The sequence below is a fragment of the Bipolaris zeicola genome (assembly GCF_000523435.1).
Source record: "Bipolaris zeicola 26-R-13 unplaced genomic scaffold scaffold_3, whole genome shotgun sequence".
Taxonomy (NCBI): domain Eukaryota; kingdom Fungi; phylum Ascomycota; class Dothideomycetes; order Pleosporales; family Pleosporaceae; genus Bipolaris; species Bipolaris zeicola.
Window position 1 is genome coordinate 139642 of NW_006912052.1, and position 17328 is coordinate 156969.

At 51.0% G+C, this 17328-nt stretch overlaps 7 protein-coding genes across 7 annotated transcripts; 5 read left to right on the forward strand and 2 right to left on the reverse strand.

Annotated features, from left to right (window-relative positions):
* Positions 1-13: 13 nt before the first annotated feature.
* COCCADRAFT_82074 (uncharacterized protein) lies at positions 14-879 on the reverse strand (the record flags this gene model as incomplete). The annotated part of the gene is made up of 2 exons (XM_007708726.1): positions 14-555; positions 612-879. The coding sequence occupies 2 exons, from the start codon at positions 877-879 to the stop codon at positions 14-16; spliced, it is 810 nt and encodes a 269-aa protein (XP_007706916.1).
* Positions 880-1549: 670 nt separating this feature from the next.
* COCCADRAFT_21821 (uncharacterized protein) lies at positions 1550-3604 on the forward strand (the record flags this gene model as incomplete). The annotated part of the gene is made up of 1 exon (XM_007708655.1): positions 1550-3604. One exon carries the CDS (start codon positions 1550-1552, stop codon positions 3602-3604), a length of 2055 nt encoding a protein of 684 aa, XP_007706845.1.
* A 574-nt stretch (positions 3605-4178) lies between these two features.
* On the forward strand, positions 4179-5865 carry COCCADRAFT_82041 (uncharacterized protein; the record flags this gene model as incomplete). The annotated part of the gene is made up of 4 exons (XM_007708727.1): positions 4179-4288; positions 4410-4483; positions 4592-4803; positions 4963-5865. 4 exons carry the CDS (start codon positions 4179-4181, stop codon positions 5863-5865), a joined length of 1299 nt encoding a protein of 432 aa, XP_007706917.1.
* Positions 5866-6156: 291 nt separating this feature from the next.
* COCCADRAFT_32146 (uncharacterized protein) lies at positions 6157-8676 on the reverse strand (the record flags this gene model as incomplete). Its single annotated transcript, XM_007708687.1, has 3 exons — positions 6157-7062; positions 7109-8396; positions 8465-8676. 3 exons carry the CDS (start codon positions 8674-8676, stop codon positions 6157-6159), a joined length of 2406 nt encoding a protein of 801 aa, XP_007706877.1.
* A 716-nt stretch (positions 8677-9392) lies between these two features.
* Positions 9393-11595, forward strand: COCCADRAFT_32147 (uncharacterized protein; the record flags this gene model as incomplete). Its single annotated transcript, XM_007708688.1, has 3 exons — positions 9393-10326; positions 10376-11139; positions 11308-11595. The coding sequence occupies 3 exons, from the start codon at positions 9393-9395 to the stop codon at positions 11593-11595; spliced, it is 1986 nt and encodes a 661-aa protein (XP_007706878.1).
* A 540-nt stretch (positions 11596-12135) lies between these two features.
* COCCADRAFT_82162 (uncharacterized protein) lies at positions 12136-12510 on the forward strand (the record flags this gene model as incomplete). Its single annotated transcript, XM_007708728.1, has 1 exon — positions 12136-12510. The coding sequence occupies one exon, from the start codon at positions 12136-12138 to the stop codon at positions 12508-12510; it is 375 nt and encodes a 124-aa protein (XP_007706918.1).
* A 712-nt stretch (positions 12511-13222) lies between these two features.
* COCCADRAFT_82125 (uncharacterized protein) lies at positions 13223-16969 on the forward strand (the record flags this gene model as incomplete). Its single annotated transcript, XM_007708729.1, has 3 exons — positions 13223-13305; positions 13352-13959; positions 14010-16969. The coding sequence occupies 3 exons, from the start codon at positions 13223-13225 to the stop codon at positions 16967-16969; spliced, it is 3651 nt and encodes a 1216-aa protein (XP_007706919.1).
* Positions 16970-17328: the final 359 nt, after the last annotated feature.

Genomic DNA, 17328 nt, shown 5'->3' on the forward strand with positions numbered 1-17328 from the left:
ATAGTTGTGATGCTTACTGCGGAGCCTTGGGCATCACATTAAGGTTGTATGCGTATTTTTGTGCCGGGGGGTAATATTCTTCGCTGCTCAACTCTGGGGGTTGTCGCGAATTCTCCTGTGTTTTCTTGGCTGCCGCCTTTCTGCGACGCCAGCAGAAAAAGGCGATAAGGAAGATGACAGGAATGCCTAGACCGAGACCGAGACCCAGACCAATGCCGAGTGCGAGGTAATTCGGGCCTTGAGTTGAAGATGAGGCTACTTCAGCGGATGTAGAGCTATTCGCTGAGCCATTTGCGGAACCGTTCGCGGAGCCAGTGGGGAGAGCAAAGGAAGTTGCTGGCAAGTTGCTGGGTGCCTGAGACTTCGCTGTAGCGGTTGGTTTGCGGGTTTGGGTGAAAGACTCGAGGATGACCGTCATGGTGGATACGTTTGCAGGCGTTCCATCAAAGGAAAAGACCTCGAACGGATTTTCACACTTGCAGTTGTCATAGCAGCAGTAAGAGTCGACATCAGTGACGTTGCAGCTGTATACGGGTGCGCCAGCGTGCATGTTATCTGTATGGCAGTGAGTATGTAGGATACATGGGTCTGGATGAGGGCACGCGACTTACCAAAACACTGACGCACACAGTTTCCGCTCTTCCAGCCTCGATCTGTGCATGTTCCTCGATGAGTGCGAGCTTTTGCTGGGTCATGGGGGTCGGAAACGCATAGCCCGTTGGAAAGACATGCTTGACGGTCGAAGCAGCAAGAGGAGACTATGGCATCCGGGTTGCAAGCAGTGTCGAGAGTAGACTCCTGGCCATCTGGAAACCAGCAGGTAGCAAGGACAGACGAAGAAAAGGTGAGTAGAACGGGAACCAGCGCAGCGATCCGCATGATGGGCGATATGGGGGGGGCGGTTAAGGGTGTAACGACTGGTCCGTACAAAAGATACGAGAGGCACGCAACAGCGACTATGGCAGGCGCCTTATAGTGGGATTGGAAACTCGTAGCATAAAAAGTGGCCAAACCTGATTGTTCGTAGCCACGATCCTCCGGTGATACCGCGGGGGCTTTGAGTGGTTTTGATTTGCCATGGCTCGCCTCAAGCGCACTGGACTACGATGAAAGGCGATACTCGGTGAATAAGAAGCATGTAGGGGTCCTGGGAGTAATCAGCCCGCTTATAGTAGGTTTCATAATGCAACCGTCATGCAGGTCCAAAGACGAAAAATTTAGAAACACGAGGTCCAGAATGGACAAGAAACAGATAGAGTGGCCTCCGCATCCTTATGCAGGTAGTGCCAAGGCGAGCGAAGTGGGAAGAGAGCTAGATGAGGCAGCCCGCATTGACCGGCCCAGCAGGGAGCCGGGGTCGCTTGGCAGTCCCGCCGCCCTGCAACGTCTCGCGTTGCATTTGACACGCCCGCGACGACCGTCACCACTGCCACGACTCTGACGACGCTGGCAGCCTTGACCATGCCCGCCCTACCATCCTCCTAACCATGTATCGACCTGCGTGCCAACATCACATGACACCCCGACCAAGCATTAGTATACGCCTGCCATGTCTGAGCCGCGACGGTCGACGAGGGCACGCGCTCGCGAAGAAGCTGTTCCGGCCGTAAAGCCTTCGCCCTCGTCCTCGTCATCGCTGAAGAAGCGCAAGAGGACGAGTGCGGTAGGCAAGGAGCAGCCTCAGTTGCCACCATCATCAGCATCAGGCCCATCAGCAGCAGCAGCATCGTCCACGCCGCCAGTCACTGACGCACCACCTCTCCCCCCCAAGCAACCGGCACTTCCGCTACGCATTGTTGACGGCGCACCACTCCCTACCCTATCCGAACCCCAGCCGCTCGACCTCCCATGCAGCGAATGGCAAACGATCCAGCAGAGCGGTGTGCTTGAAACATCATTTGAGCGATCCAAGGCCGTGTGGCTGTCGGGCGCAAACTTTCGCACTTTCCACTCGCACTTCACCCAGCCCAAGAAGCTGGCCGACCGCACTGATGAGGACCGTGCAAAGGCCCAGCGCCAGAAAGAGCTGCTCAAGAACTTCCCCCAGGTCGGCGCCGACCGCGTCGTGGTTAAGCTGGTCATCGAGCCGCATACGCTGCCTATAAGGCTGTATGGCCCGCGCGAGGTGGCCAAGCCAATGCACAAGAAGACGCCTGCACCCTCGCCCTATGCCCCATGGCCCGCTCATCACCACCCGCACTCCCACAGTCAGCACCAAAAATACCACCATGTCCCGCCGCCCCTCCACCAGAAACCCCCGCCGCGGCCGCCTCAGCCACAACCACCTAAGCCAGTCCAGGTCGCACCTCCACCCCCCACGCCCCCCGCGCCCTCTCCCGCCCCTGATCCCGTCATCCACATGCTCGCTGCTAGAGCTGGTACCGACCCGGCGTTGAAGGCTGTTATGAAGATTGTTGCTGCGGGCGAGGCCAGCAAGGAGCAACTCGAGTTTTTCCAGACGCATATCAACGAGCTGACGGCCATCCTCGCCCGCCAAAAGGAGGAAAAGATGCACAAGCCGGCTCCCGCGCCGCCTGCCCCAAAGCCTGCGCCGCCGCCTCCACCGCCAGCTCCGCCGAAGCAAACAGCTCCGCCTCCGCTCCCGCGGCCTGTCCAACCCATGCCCCAGCCTATCCAGCCTAACACGCCCAAGACTTATACCCCGGGTCCTTCGCAAGTCCACATGCAGCATCAGCAGCAGCAACCTCCTCCGCTCTACCAACCCCACCCGCCATATCCCAACAATTACAGCAAACCACCTCAGTACCACCCGCCACCTCAAGTACCCGTCTACAACCCTCCGCCGAGAACGACGTACCGTCCTTTAGTCTTTAGCTTTGTCCATGGCAACGAGGACAAGTTTTACTTTCCCTCGTACAGTTTTATGGAATGGCTACCCAATGGCACTGGCGCAAAGCTATCGTTTCTCATCACCAAGATGAAGCCAAAGCCAAAGCCGGAACCCGTCGCCGAACCGCCTTCGACGCTTGCTCCAAAGGCCACACCAGCGCCGACCCCAACACCCGCACCCGTACCAGCATCAAGCGCACCCACACCCAGCGCCCCGACACCCGGTGTCTCTACACCTGGCCCAGCTCCCCCGAACGTCATGACACCTACACCAAACCCCTCGAACCCGGCTTTTACATCCATACAGCCCGCCATTACGGCACCTCCAACACCTGCAACAACTGCAACGCCATTCGTCCCATCCAAACCACCTCAACGAATTGAGGAATTCGACGAGATGAACGAAATAGACAACATTGAGTTTTATCAGCCAGTCACTGTGCTTTTACTTATCGAAAACGACGACGGTGATGAAATCGCCAGTGCGCTTCCCCGCTCAATCCGACCACCACACATTGTTGAAAAATACATGAACGAGGTGTTTGATCGCTGCAAGCGCGCCGACGAGACGTATCTGGCATTCAGGCTGCCGAGAAGTAGCGACGAAGCGCCAGAGAAGAGGTTGAGGAGTGGCGACGTGACGCCTGCAATTGCAACACCAGTCCAGGATGTTAATATGTCAGGCACTGGCACGGCTACAGTAAGCGCAGCCGATAGAAAAAAGGCTGGACGACCTAGGAAGAGTCTGGTCTGAAGTAATGTTGAAGCATGTACGTATAGTTGTGCTGATATTGGATGAGAACCATGAACAAAATAATAGCTTGTATTACTACAAAAGTATAAATGATACCCGAATTTCGAGCATCGCTAGATGCTTCCTGAACATTGTTCCTTGTGTAATATCATCTCAATAGGTGAATAAACTTAAATCCTTCTCTTCGTTATAATCAGGCTACCAAATGAATATTGCAACATGTGCAATGCCAACAGTGGCCGACAACATTTCTCCATACCAAACGAGAAAGAAAAGAAGCGTCGCGATAAACCCCAGCAATCGTTATCGCCGACGCCAAGCCCCATCCCCCTCTATCGGCCCTCACATACTCATCCGGCCTAGTTCCCCGACTTTCTAGCCCGCACCACCGCAACAAACCCTCCCCCAAGTCCGATCTAGCCATCTAGCCATCTTATTCTTTTTTCTTCCCCGAATAACCTCATCTCACCATCCCAATTCCACATTTCCTTCATTTCCGTCCTGAGCCATTCGACATTTTTTTTGTTACTTAGTAGGGGGGCCCTGGCAACGAAGAAGGGTGCTCGCAACAAAGATGCCAGATTTGAAAGTATGGTTCACAAGAGCGTACTGGACGTTTGCTGGGTTGGGTATACTTTGGGCGGTTTTTCTGGGGGCACTGGTTAGTCCGAAGTTTCAGAGGCAGTGAGTTTTCCCCCATATCCTTCCTTCTTTTTTATTTTTCTCGTTGGAGAGGAAAGAGGTGGAGAGAAGGAAGGAAGGTTGGAGAAGATGGGAAGAGAGAAGGATGAACTGACAATGATAGTGCGCTATATGCTCATAAATTCCACACGGGGTTCTGGAATAATGTCTCGAATCCTGAGGAGTTTGGGTTTGCGAGTAAGTTTATCCGTCCTATTCCCATTTTATCGTATCTAGGTTGTGGTGGTTTGTGAAGATGAGATTGAAGTGGTGCCTTTGATTGACTAACATGGTTTTTGCCAACAGAGGGCCAGGTTCAGCCGTTCTGGCTCACGACTTTTGATAATGAGAAGTTGTTTTGCTGGCATGTGCTTCCTCTAGATGTGTATCTGGAGAATGAACACGAACTTTCTACTGCCGCGGCAGTGGGACAGGCGGTTGAAGAGTTGAAGGGGACGGTGGGTGAGAAGCTCATGAATAGGGATGTTGATACTAGGATCGTGATCAACTTTCATGGTGTAAGTTTCTGTTTCCTATTTGCCTTCCCTGATTGCTCATACTTTCACTTTCCTTCTGTCCTTTTACGATATTCATATCGTACTGTCATTCGGACTTGATCCATTCTCTCTACAGACTTCATCTCAAAGAAACGAACCTCACTTCTCACACGCATACAGAACGCCGGACATATCGCCCAAGGTTACCGCCCATCAACTTACCGCTCCATCTCCGGCATCCCAAAAACCCACCTCCTAACCTGCGACTACCGCGGCTTTGGACATTCCACCCTTAACAACCCTCCCCACATCCCCACAGAACCCGGAATTATCACCGACGCCATCTCCCTAGTATCTTACGTAACCAACGATCTCTCCCACCCCATGTCCCGCACTGTACTCCTAGGCCAAAGTCTCGGCACCGCTGTCACAGCAGCCACAGCACTCTACTACACGGACCCTACTTCCCCCCACCTTCCCTCTTCCCTCGCCACCCTGCAACCATCCCCCAAGCCCGCCAAAGAATCATTCGCAGGCATAATCCTCGTAGCCCCCTTCCGCACCCTCCCCCTCCTCCTCAAACACTACCGCATCGCCGGCATCTTCCCCATCCTCAAACCTCTCCAACCCTACCCCGTCATAGCAAACTTCCTCTCCTCCCGCATCATCGACACCTGGCCCACGCTTCCCCGCCTGCAATCTTTCATCTCCGCCGAGAAATCAAAGAAACACGGCTTCTACATCTCCCTCCTCCACGCCCGTAACGATCAGGATATCTCGTATCACGAGAGTGAAACTCTATTTGAGCCGTTGCAGACGCTTATGCTGGGGTCCGCGGAGACGGCGGCGGACGTAGCGGCTGAGGAGACGAGACGCAGTATTCATGGTGGCGAGCGTGTTAAGCGTGGTGCGTTTGCGTATAAGAAGGTTGAGGATGCAAAGGGGGAGCGATGTGTGGAGCTTGAAGTTACGCGGTATGGAGGGCATAACGAGGTTGTGGGGTGGGCGCAGGTGGCGCTTGCGGTTCGGAGGGCGTTTGAGAGGAGGGCACGGAGGATGAGGCCGGGGTTGGATGTTGAGTAACTTGTATCTTTATTCTTTGAAAACAAAGAAGTGGAGAGATGGAAGGTTTATTGTTGTTGAGGGGGATATCATTTTTTCTTCAGTCATTTAAAGGCTGCGTGGTCATTTACAATACATGTACAAATAGTCTACATACAACGAGTGTTTTGGTTCCGTAGATACGCCAGACATTTCCGTCTATATGCAAGTCATACATTTCTTGTCCATGTTGTCCTGCTTTTTCACCAGGGTATACCATTCAAGTCCTCAACATCTTCTCTTCGATATGCTTGTTCCGCCAATATTTCAGGCTCAAGCATTCCTCTCCTTCTGCTCCTTCTCGTACTTGGCAACAAGCTCCTTCTGCAGCTGAGGCGGCGCAGGGCTGTAGTGGCTGAACTCCATGCTGAACTCTCCCTTACCCTGCGTACTAGCACGTAGCTGGCTACTGAAACCAAACATGCTGTTGAGACTGCAGTCAGCATAGACTGTAAAGTCCTCTGGTCCGATTTCTGTATCGTTGATAACTGCGTTCCTCTTGTTCAAAAGTCCAACAACGGAACCCTGGAACTCGTTTGGCGCGGTAATGGTAGTCTTCATGAGAGGCTCGAGGACTTGTGGTGCACCGGACTGGAAAGCCTTGCGGAAAGCCTGTTGAGTAGCGTTCTTGAAAGCCATTTCCGAGGAGTCGACGGCGTGCGTTGCTCCGTCGTTGATGACCATGGAAGTACCCAGTACTTTGTGGCCGAGAAGAGGTCCCTTTGTCGTTGATGCCATGAATCCCTTTTCGCAAGCGAACAAGAACTTTTCTGAGATAGTTCCACCAGAGATTTGCTGCTCGAACTTGTTCTCGGTTAGGGACTCGCTGGGCTCCAACCATCCTACTACACGCGCGAAATCTCCGGATCCACCACTCTGCTTCTTCAGCGTGTGGTCAAAGTTGACGCGCTTGGTAATTGTTTCACGGTATGCGACCTGTGGCTGTCCGGTCTCGCATTCGACTCGGTACTCACGGCGCATGCGCTCGACGTAAATGTCGAGATGCAGCTCACCCATACCTGAGATGATGGTTTCTTGCGATTCGGGGTCGGTGTGAACTCGGAATGTAGGGTCCTCGCGGGTGAAGCGGCTCATGGCCTTACTGAAGTTGGGTGTATCCTTGGTGTGCTTGGGCTTGATCGACAAGGAGATGACGGGCTCAGGAACGAACATAGAGGTCTGTGATATTAGCTCTATACATGTCCAGATAATTGGGACCACTTACCATAGTGTATGCAAGGTTACCATCAGTAAAGGTATCGCCAGATGCACAGTCGACACCGAACACTGCGCAGATTTCTCCAGCGCCAATCTCCGGTACTTCCTCCATGTCGTTGGAATGCATGCGCACAATCTTAGGAATCCTGACCTTCTTGTCTGACCTGGCGTTGAACACATTCATGCCCTTCTTAAGCGTACCTTGGTATACACGAATGTACGTCAACTGTCCAAAGCTGCTCTCTTCCAGCTTGAATGCTAGACCGACGAATGGCAAATCATTATATGAGACTAGTTTGACTGGGGCTTCTGCTCTCTTCTTGTCCAGGGCCATGTTCTCGACTTCGGAGGGGTTCGGTAGGTAATCGCATACGGCATCGAGCATCGGTTGTACAGACTTATCGGCGAGGGCGGAACCCATCATGACTGGAGTGAACTTCAGAGAGATTGTAGCTCGTCGAATAGCAGCCTTGATCTGGGCAACGGTTGGCTCCTGCTCGTCCAAGAAGAGCTCTGCAATCTCATCGTCCACATCTGCCAATGTTTCAATAAGTTTTTGCCTCTTCTCCTTGCACAACTCGATAAGGTCAGCGGGAATTTCGTCAGTCTCCCTGATAATTTCTCCCTTAGATCCTTCGTTGTAGATGGCCTTCATCCTGACCAAATCGACCACACCCAAGAAACCATCTTCGCGTCCAATAGGCACCTGAATAGCTGCAGCTGCTATCCTGAGCTTTTGGTTGATCTGATCAACAGCCTTCCATGGGTTGGCGCCCATTCGGTCCATCTTGTTGACAAATGATAACCTAGGAATGTTGTAACGCCTCATTTGCCTGTCGACAGTGATCGTTTGACTTTGTACTCCACTGACGGCACACAGAATCATGACAGCTCCGTCAAGGACTCGCAGCGCTCTTTCTACTTCAATGGTAAAGTCGATATGGCCCGGTGTATCAATCAAGTTGATGTGGTATTTCTCTTCCTTTCCTTCGTCGTTCTTCTTGACCCAGTCACAGAAAGTGGCCGCAGACTGAATAGTGATACCCTTCTCACGCTCAAGATCCATGGAATCCATCTTAGCTCCTACAGAATCTTTACCGCGGACTTCGTGTATAGCGTTGATACGGCCGGTGTAGAAGAGAACACGCTCGGTGGCGGTGGTTTTGCCAGAGTCAATGTGCGCAGCGATACCGATGTTTCGTACTCTCGAGAGCCGTTCCCATTCGACAGGGTTCAAATTCTCGACAATCTTTTCTTGGGTTAAGGCGGATGGGTCTTCCTTGGCTTGCTCTAATCTAAACTTAATAATCAGCATTTTACTGCCGCCTCGCCATTGTGGATGGAAGTCTGTGCGGGCACGTACACTTGAGCGGCCACTGAGTTCCATCTTCGTTGCTGATGAGTCCGCTGGCTTTCTATCCATGTGTCGGTCTTCAATCCATTGGTATATGGCGTGCGCGATGCGGCAATGGTCGAGAGAGCGCATCGTGAAGGCGTTCTCGCTGCCGATCGAGCACAACAGCGAAGACTGCTCGTGGCGAGCGATTGAGCCCGAAGGATAGACTGTACCCGCATCTTGAACACCTCAAAATGCTAAAAGAAAGGGGATACAACGAAAGGACGACGCTGAGGTCTTGTCGCTTCGGGATGCCGAATCGCCCACCAGGAAAAAAGTTGGGCCATCGGAGTTTCGGGCGGAGGTGCCAGTCACGTGCTGGCGCGTTGGATCAGTGCCAAGCTAATTGCTTATTGGGGGGTAACGCGCGTGCCTCGCCCCGCCTCCTACAGCATCAGTTTATCGTGTTCGCCTTGGAGAAAATTACGGATGACCTATCCTCCGCTCGAATCGCTGTTGCAAGCTTAAAATCGGCACAGAGAGGCAGACGGCAGTACCACTTCGACTGTGGTTTGTTTACCACAAGGAAATGACACCAATCGTCACGAGCACTAACTATGGCTGTGCGACTATGCCATTTGGCGTCTGCACAAAGAAGATTCCGATGAATACGATCAAAAAATGTCAAGGCGGGTAGCCGCATGCGGACAGCACTACTGTTGTTCATTATTGACATCCTTTGTCTGTAGTCATGACAAAGACTTCTTGTTCCTGTCTACCCAATAGATATCTTATTGGAATTCACGAAACTGCCTCTTGTGTACCTTTTTCAGTTTGATCCGTGACTTGGACAAGGTACGACTAATTTAGTCTATTTGTTTCCGTGTTGTGAAATGACCACTGCTGACATGCGCAAGATCCAGCTATTGATTCCATACTTTTGACCAAATACACAATGGTGGATACCTACGATGGTCCTTTGGCGGACGATCTTTCCGACCTCAGCAGCCCATCTAGCCCTACGCAGACTGCGTCAATGAGCGATAGTGAAGAACCATCATCAAAGGAGATCAACCGCCGTCTGGCCCAAGCTCTGGACTACCTGGATGAGCAAGGAGGTGATGACTCTCCCACGATATATATGGAGCGTGTAAACAGAATCGACAAATATCTCCTACAGCAACTGCCTCAGCAAGGGATCAAATTTGAAAATGCACTCTATCAACACTTGCGAGATACGGTCAGACAAGAGGTGGAGGCCTATGATGCGGCCAAACAAAGCGCACGAACCGTGGTGGAGAACGAAGAGTCCTTGCTGGAAAGCAGATCTGATTTGTCACCGGGACAACAATCACATTGCCACTCGGAATCTGTGACGCACGCGCTACACAGAGAAGATGAGCAAATTCATGATCCTGTCACTGGGCCCCTGAGAAAAGACGAGAAAACACAAGAAACAGTGCAAACTAAGCGGACGTTCAGGTATGGAGGACCTTCTAGTGATGCTGAGGTCTGGCACAGAAAATTCCCAGCGATCCTCCAGTTCCCAGAAACACATCAACTGGCACACTGGGAGAGTCTCAAAATTGACTTTGACCTTGACGAATCTGTGAAAAAGCAGAAGGCAGAGGGTAGTGTTGTCGAGACTAACGTATCCTTCGACCATCCAGCCCTTGACCAATACAAAAGCCTTGGGTTATACGAATCTGGATCCCGATTCAAACTCCCGACACCAAAAAAGGAGATTGAAGAAGAGATAAGGCGGTTGTGCACGGTCGATCAAATCGCAAAAGCTGTGGAAGAATTCAACACGGGCGAGGGGAAGGATGAGTCTGGAAAGAAATATGCTCCGCGGATTTTCCTGCATAAGCTGAGCGTTCAGCAGAAAGGTATAGGATAAATCGCTTCTTCCATTACCTCACACTAACACAAATCCAGATGGTCCAACGGATATTCGACGTGCTGTAAATGCTTCACCCACTAAGCCACGTCAACGTTTAGTGCGAAGTGGTGCTCGGTCTGGCAGTGCAAACGCTACTCAAGTGCAGTTGCCGACAACAAAGAGCGCAGCAACAGATTCGAGCAGTGTTGCTGAAGCCACACCGATTGTGGTTCAGACTCCTACCAAGCTGTCCTCCGGAAAGCCACTAGCGTCTCTGCCGCGAACATGGGAAAACAGAGTTGCTATTGCAAATGACTTAGTTCGTATGTCAAGGGAAGAGGCGGAGGCTGCAGAAAAGATGGCACGCGCTGCGAGAGAAAAAGCACGCAAAGCAACACTAGATGCTCTCAAGATAGCAGATCAAGCTAACGGAAAGCTGACATCGGATAATTGTATGTCATCCCCTGTTTCTAGAAGGATCAATCGAGAGCGTGAGACGTCGCTCGAAAAGAGTCCAAGGCGTCAGAGTGGAGTCAGCACCGCGCCACCAAGTGCCGAAACAACTCCAACAACGGATGTCGTTCCTATTGAGGATTCCGATGATGCACCTAGGTCTGAGTCACCAGCAGTAGATATGTCGCAGTTCGTACACACACCCGCCGGTGTTACCACCCCCAAGCCCAGCAGCAGCAGGACTGTTAGGCGCAAACGTAGTATTGGTGATGAAGCCTATACTCCAGAGAGCAAGCGCAGCAAGGTTGGGACGCCTTCATCGCTGGGAAATGGCACCAGTGGCATGCATCAGACTTCGGGAAAGTCGGTTCGCTTCATGTCTGAAGACGATTCGGATGGGTCATCCGATAGTACCGTTATCACAGCAGGTAAACGCAAAAGGGTAAGAAAGGAAGCTACTCCCAAACCTGGGAAGAAGAAATCTCCAAGTCTCAAGACGACTCCTGTTGAGGTGTCAACAGACGATACAAGCGAGACAAGCTCGCCCCAAACCAATGCAGCTACCAAGAAGTCTTCCGTTGCCAAGAAGCCTGCAGCAAAGCCTAGGACAAAGCCCGGAGGCAAGCCTGGAAACACTGCCGCAGTGGTCAAGCCAGAGAGCAGTAAAGCTACTGCGGCAGGTAAAGCTGCGCGTCGTATACGGGCGAAAAAGGTGGTGAAGGAGCAAGTTGGTGATGATGAGCACATGGAGGAGCTCGAAGAGACTGTTGTGGAAATCACAAAAGTGAGAGGTACAAGGGATGGAGCGAGACATGCCAAGTGATGGGACAAATGGGATTGACCCAGCGGCATTGGTGACTGTGTTTTCTCGGCGTTTGTCTCGACATGTACAAACTAGTTTGTGTTTTTTGGGGGTGTCTTCCATACACACGTCCTAGAGTCAGCTTATAGCGTGTGGAGATTCAGATAGATTATTGGTGTAATGCTATTTTGTTGTTGATATAGTAATTCGATCGGCTGCATCAGAGAGTAAAATACATGCAATGTGCTCCTTGCGTATTGATAGTAAAAGGATTACCTTGTGTGGGAGAAGGGACCTGCGCGCATTAGGTACCCACCTCTCGTTATTATTTCTCTCGCTGTTGGATGTGAGTCTGTTCTCACCGTTTCTCAATTGTTTTTTCTTGGTATTGCAGGATGATCGCCTGCCTTCAAGCTGCATGACTTTGTACTCAGTGGTAGTTTAGCGAGCGTCTTATGTGTGCTTGGCATCTTTTTTATTTTCTTATTTACAATGCAAAAACACAAATCTCGTTTGCAATATAACCTTGGCCTGGTTAAATTCGTAACTGCAGTGCGCAACATGAAACCGGCGCCTTTCTGGTATGGCTCTCATTGTCCGCGTGACGTCAAGCCTTCCACCTGGCTGCAACTTGTCTCTCTACTAACTACTAGTAGAGCTTGCGCACGCTTATCGAGTGCACGTACACACACATACACAGCTGCCGTCCCTCTCACCTTCCTTGCAAGAGGCTTCCTTTTCTATCGGCCCGACATTTTCCTCCCTTCCCAATCCGATCGATATTTGTTTTTCTTAAATACGATTATCACAACCACAGACTCTGGCGTCTACTACAAAGCTAGCTTCAAGGCCAGAATTGCAACTTCGCCGCATCCACACTCACCGCAACGGTCGATTGCTTGCGCGTGTCTGCAGCTACACGTTTCGGCCGCTTAGACATTCCGTGTCAAGATTTGTTTGCCCCCAATCCTTTGAGCAAGCGAACAAGTCCCCGCCACCCTGGCCCACCTTACTTCTATCCCTGCGATCTGGTCGTCGTTGTCTCAAAGCAAAGTTCTTGAATCGGTAGAAACCTTCCCAGTGCCTGACCATTCTGCCGCTTCTCTATCACTTTGGGCCCGGCTTGCTGAATTTCCGCTTCTCTTGATCTGGTGGGTTTTCACCGCCTCCACCGCCAATCTTTTAGTGCATCCCTGTAAGTAAGAGTGAAAGCAAGCGCCTCTACGTGCAAACGAACATGGGTTCCCAATCCTAAATAGAACCACAATAGTTCCACGCCGTCCATCGCTTGCACAACGTGCTTAAGACCATACATCACAGCACTACAGCGAACAAAATCAGAGGCAAGCCCCAAGCACAAAATCAGTTGTGAGGCTGTAGTATGAATCGTGGCGATGGAGGCGGCCAACGAGGCGCTCGACGCAGCTCTCGTGGCGGCGGCTCTCACAGTAGTAGAGCGTCCTCCAACAGTTCCGGTAGCTCCAGTAGCCATTCCAAGACTAACCGAGCAAAATCAAAGGGTGGCTCAAATGGTCAGCACAAGCTGCACAGATCCATCCTGAAAAGCGAGGCAGCGCATTGCCAGGAAAGCAAGTACAGGCTATTGGGCCTACCGAAGACTTACTGGACAAAAGAGGTTTACCAGGCAATGTCATCGTATGGCAGCGTCTTCAGAATCGAGATGGAGATGTCGCGTAGTGATTCCAGCTACAACGCATATGTGGTGTTCAGGTAAGCCATTGGCCATAGTCAAATGAACATACCTAACGTATATCAGGCCTCCTCCCCACAAACCTATCCCTTGCGAAAAGCTGCGAGTCGGTGCTGCATATGTGCGGTCTGAAATACGCCCACCTCTTGCCGCTACTGTCCCAAGTCCCACAAATCCCGCGAAGAAGTATTACGAACTCACCATACTTTCTGCGAAGCGGATCGAGTTTGGCGTCAGAGTGGCGGAAAAAGCCATGATTGCTATGCGCACCGTCGTGCCACCTGCGAAGGATGGCGTTCAGGTGATGCTAAGCTTGAAGCGCAAAGAGCTTGATATTCTGTTTTCACTTCATATTCCTGTAGACAACCGGATGCGAAAGTTTCGCTTCTCCTTACCCATTTCTCTGATCTCGCATATTTATAAAACCAAAGATAGTACCGGCCAGCCGTCCCTCGTCATTCCATTTGACTCCACGCCATGTTTTTACATGCAGAAAAACGAAGGTGAAGACTTGGGCGACGGGCGAAAGCAAACTAGTTTCTCTAGAACAGACAAGATCTGGAGTGATTGGGATACTTGGTACCGAGTAACTGATATCGTTGATGGAGCCATTCGAACAGTTCTCCGGCGTACTCCCGTGATGAATCATAGAGGCACTGCTATCATCGACATTGGTACGTAAACATCCAAACTGACATTGGCAAGCTCCTGTTAACCTAATCAGGTCGATGGACCGACTACCGCCTTGTATTCGATAGTTCATCATTGAGTGGCCCGCAATTCAAGAACTTCAGCGACGCCCTAGTCGACTATGGGGTGGAGATCAAGGATCTCATTGACTATCCTACCAAGCGGAAAATCCCCTCGCCGTTATGGAGTCTTTTGTCAGAGGAAATCTACGGTACACATCCACATCTCGATGTCACTCCCAGCAACCAGGGAATGGATTTCAACAATATCTTCGCAAGACAGGCTCATCTGAGTTTTCCGGTACGCTACCAGCTTGAAGTCTGCCTTTCAAATGGGTATATCAAAGAGCACAACATCACGACTGGATTCTTGAAGAAGTTAGAGACGCTAGAGAGCCAACAAGCCGTGCACATCTTGGAGAAGGTTGCTGATAGGCAGAAAATCTACTATGATCCTACGGAGATTTTCAATATCCCAATCAAAAGTACGAAAAGAAAGATACCCAGCTATTGCCTTCTGCAGCGATCGGTTACCATTACTCCAACCATGATGCATGTGGCAACACCTGTGATGGAGACATCCAACCGTATCATTCGCAAATATGAAGCGGATGCTGATCGCTTTGTTCGGGTGAGATTCACCGACGAGAAGTCCGAGGGTCAGCTGCGTAACCAGCCAAACGGTAGGGCTGAAGCACTATTTGACAGGGTTTTTCGTGCCATGAAGAACGGTATCGTTGTTGCCGGGAGATACTATGAGTTCCTAGCATTTGGAAATTCACAGTTCCGTGAGAATGGTGCCTACTTTTATGCGCCTACAGCGTCAAAGTCGGCAAACGATATCCGTATGTCTCTTGGGGAGTTTGATCATATCAAAACCGTATCCAAGTTTGCAGCGCGCCTAGGTCAATGTTTTTCTACAACGCGCGCAATGGGGGTTACTGTGAAGCTTGTTATAGATCAAGATGTTGAGCGCAACGGTTTCGTCTTCACGGATGGAGTTGGAAGGCTCTCCCCATTCCTGGCCAAAATGGCAGCTCAGGAACTTGGCTTGGCCAACGCATTTACTGACCCACCTTCCCTCTTCCAATTTCGACTTGGAGGAAGCAAAGGTGTGCTTGCACTCGACCCGGAATTGAATGGTAGCGAAGTTCGCATTCGACCGAGCCAATACAAATTTCGGGCTCCTCATACCGGCCTTGAAATCATTCGATCATCTTCCTTTGCAACACCATATTTCAACCGGCAGATCATTCTCGTTCTGTCATATCTTGGCGTCCAAGATGCGGTCTTCCTTCGAAAACAAGAAGACATGATGAATGAGTATTCGAGAGCAATGACTGATGAAATGGCCGCCTTACAGAAACTCCGAAAAAACATCGACATTAACCAGATTACCTTGACGATGGCTGCAATGGTTTTGGATGGTTTCATGGAATCTCGTGAGCCTTTCATCATGTCTTTGCTCGCACTTTGGAGAGCTTGCACGATCAAGAACTTGAAGGAGAAGGCACGGATCGCTATTGATAATGGTGCCTTCTTGCTAGGCTGCGTTGACGAGACCAAGGAGCTCAAGGGGCATTTCAACGACCCTCAATCCAGGCGTGATGCTACCAGGGATGAGAAACTAGCGACCCTGCCAGAAATATTCTTACGGGTCAGCGATCCCAACAACAAAGGTCATTATATCATCATCGAAGGCATATGCATACTAGCACGAAATCCGTCATTGCACCCAGGAGATGTTCGAGTGGTCCGCGCAGTGAACGTCCCAAAACTTCACCATCTCAAAAACGTCGTGGTATTTCCCCAGACTGGTGATCGCGACCTTGCAAACATGTGCTCTGGGGGTGATCTTGATGGGGATGACTACATGGTTCTATGGGACAAAGACCTGGTACCGAAACTCATCAATGAGCCGCCGATGGATTTCACGCCGGAAAAACCACTGGAGATTGACGGTCCGATTTCTGCAATGGATATGAGTAGGTTCTTTGTCAACTACATTAAAAACGATGCTCTCGGTCCGATTGCTCATGCGCATCTTGCGCAAGCCGATCTCAATGAAAAGGGCGTTGGCGATCCAATCTGTCTCGAACTGGCGGAGCTGCATTCAAGAGCAGTGGACTTCCCCAAGAGCGGCATACCAGCTGAAATGAAGCGCGAACTCAGGCCAAGGAAATGGCCGCATTTCATGGAGAAGAAGTATCTATCTCAGCATCAGATCTATAAGTCCAAGAATATTCTCGGTCTTCTCTACGATGAGGTGAAATTGATCGACTTCGAGCCCCAGTGGGAGAATCCGTTTGATAAGCGCATCCTGGAGGCGTTCGACCTCGATGAAGAGCTATTGGACAAGGCGGCGAGTCTTAAGCTCTCATACGACGAAGCACTCCGACGACTGATGGCCAAACATGGTATCAAAACCGAATTCGAAGCATGGTCTGTCTTCGTACTGGTGCACAACCACGAGAGCGGCGACTACAAATTTGCAGAAGAATTCGGCAGAACCATTGCAGCCTTGAAGCATCAGTTCCGCAGCGAGTGTCGCACTGCCGCGGAGCTAAGTGATAACAACGACTGGGCACGCCTAGGACCTTTCGTTGCTGCCATGTACACAGTCACAGCACGCGAGATGGAGACCGCTTTGGACGAGTGTACCAAAACCAAGACTATCGGAGGCAGTACCGTACCTCTTCACATCAAGGACCCGGAGCACATGCCGCTGATCTCTTTCCCATGGCTTTTCCCAAGTGAGCTTGGAAAGATTGCTACCGGTGGTAAGACGAGTCACCAGCCGAACGGAACCAGCAATCAGCCTCGCCAAACCAAGCACGTTCGCCCAGCTAAGACAGATGCTGAAATCGGAGCTGTGGAGACAGCAGCAGGTACCACGCATTACGGAGAAATACTGGACTTGGATTTACTGGGCTTGGATCTCAGCCTCCCAGCACTTCAAGCGTGCGACCCCGTCGCAACACCTGAGAGGCGGTAGAGCCCGGATAATAGTGCCAACGACGAACCCGATGCTCAGACTCCGGTAGCAAATACGACTCCATCGTTCTTTGACATACTCTGTCCACCCGTCATTGAGTCTTGCCTGGATCCAAAAAAGGAACAGCCAAAGGCGGTTACGAAGGAGACCTTGAGCGAGTGGGTCAGCATCCAGGAGAAAGAGGAGGCAGAGGATTGAGACTACGGGCTTTGATGGGCTGATAATCTGAGGCTCTAGTTTCTAAACATAATTAATTTGGTTCTGTCTTAAAGGGCTCTCATTTGAAACTTTTCCATGATATGGAAAGATATAGGGAAGGATAGTAGTCAGCGTCCAATACCCATGGGTAATAGTCGATG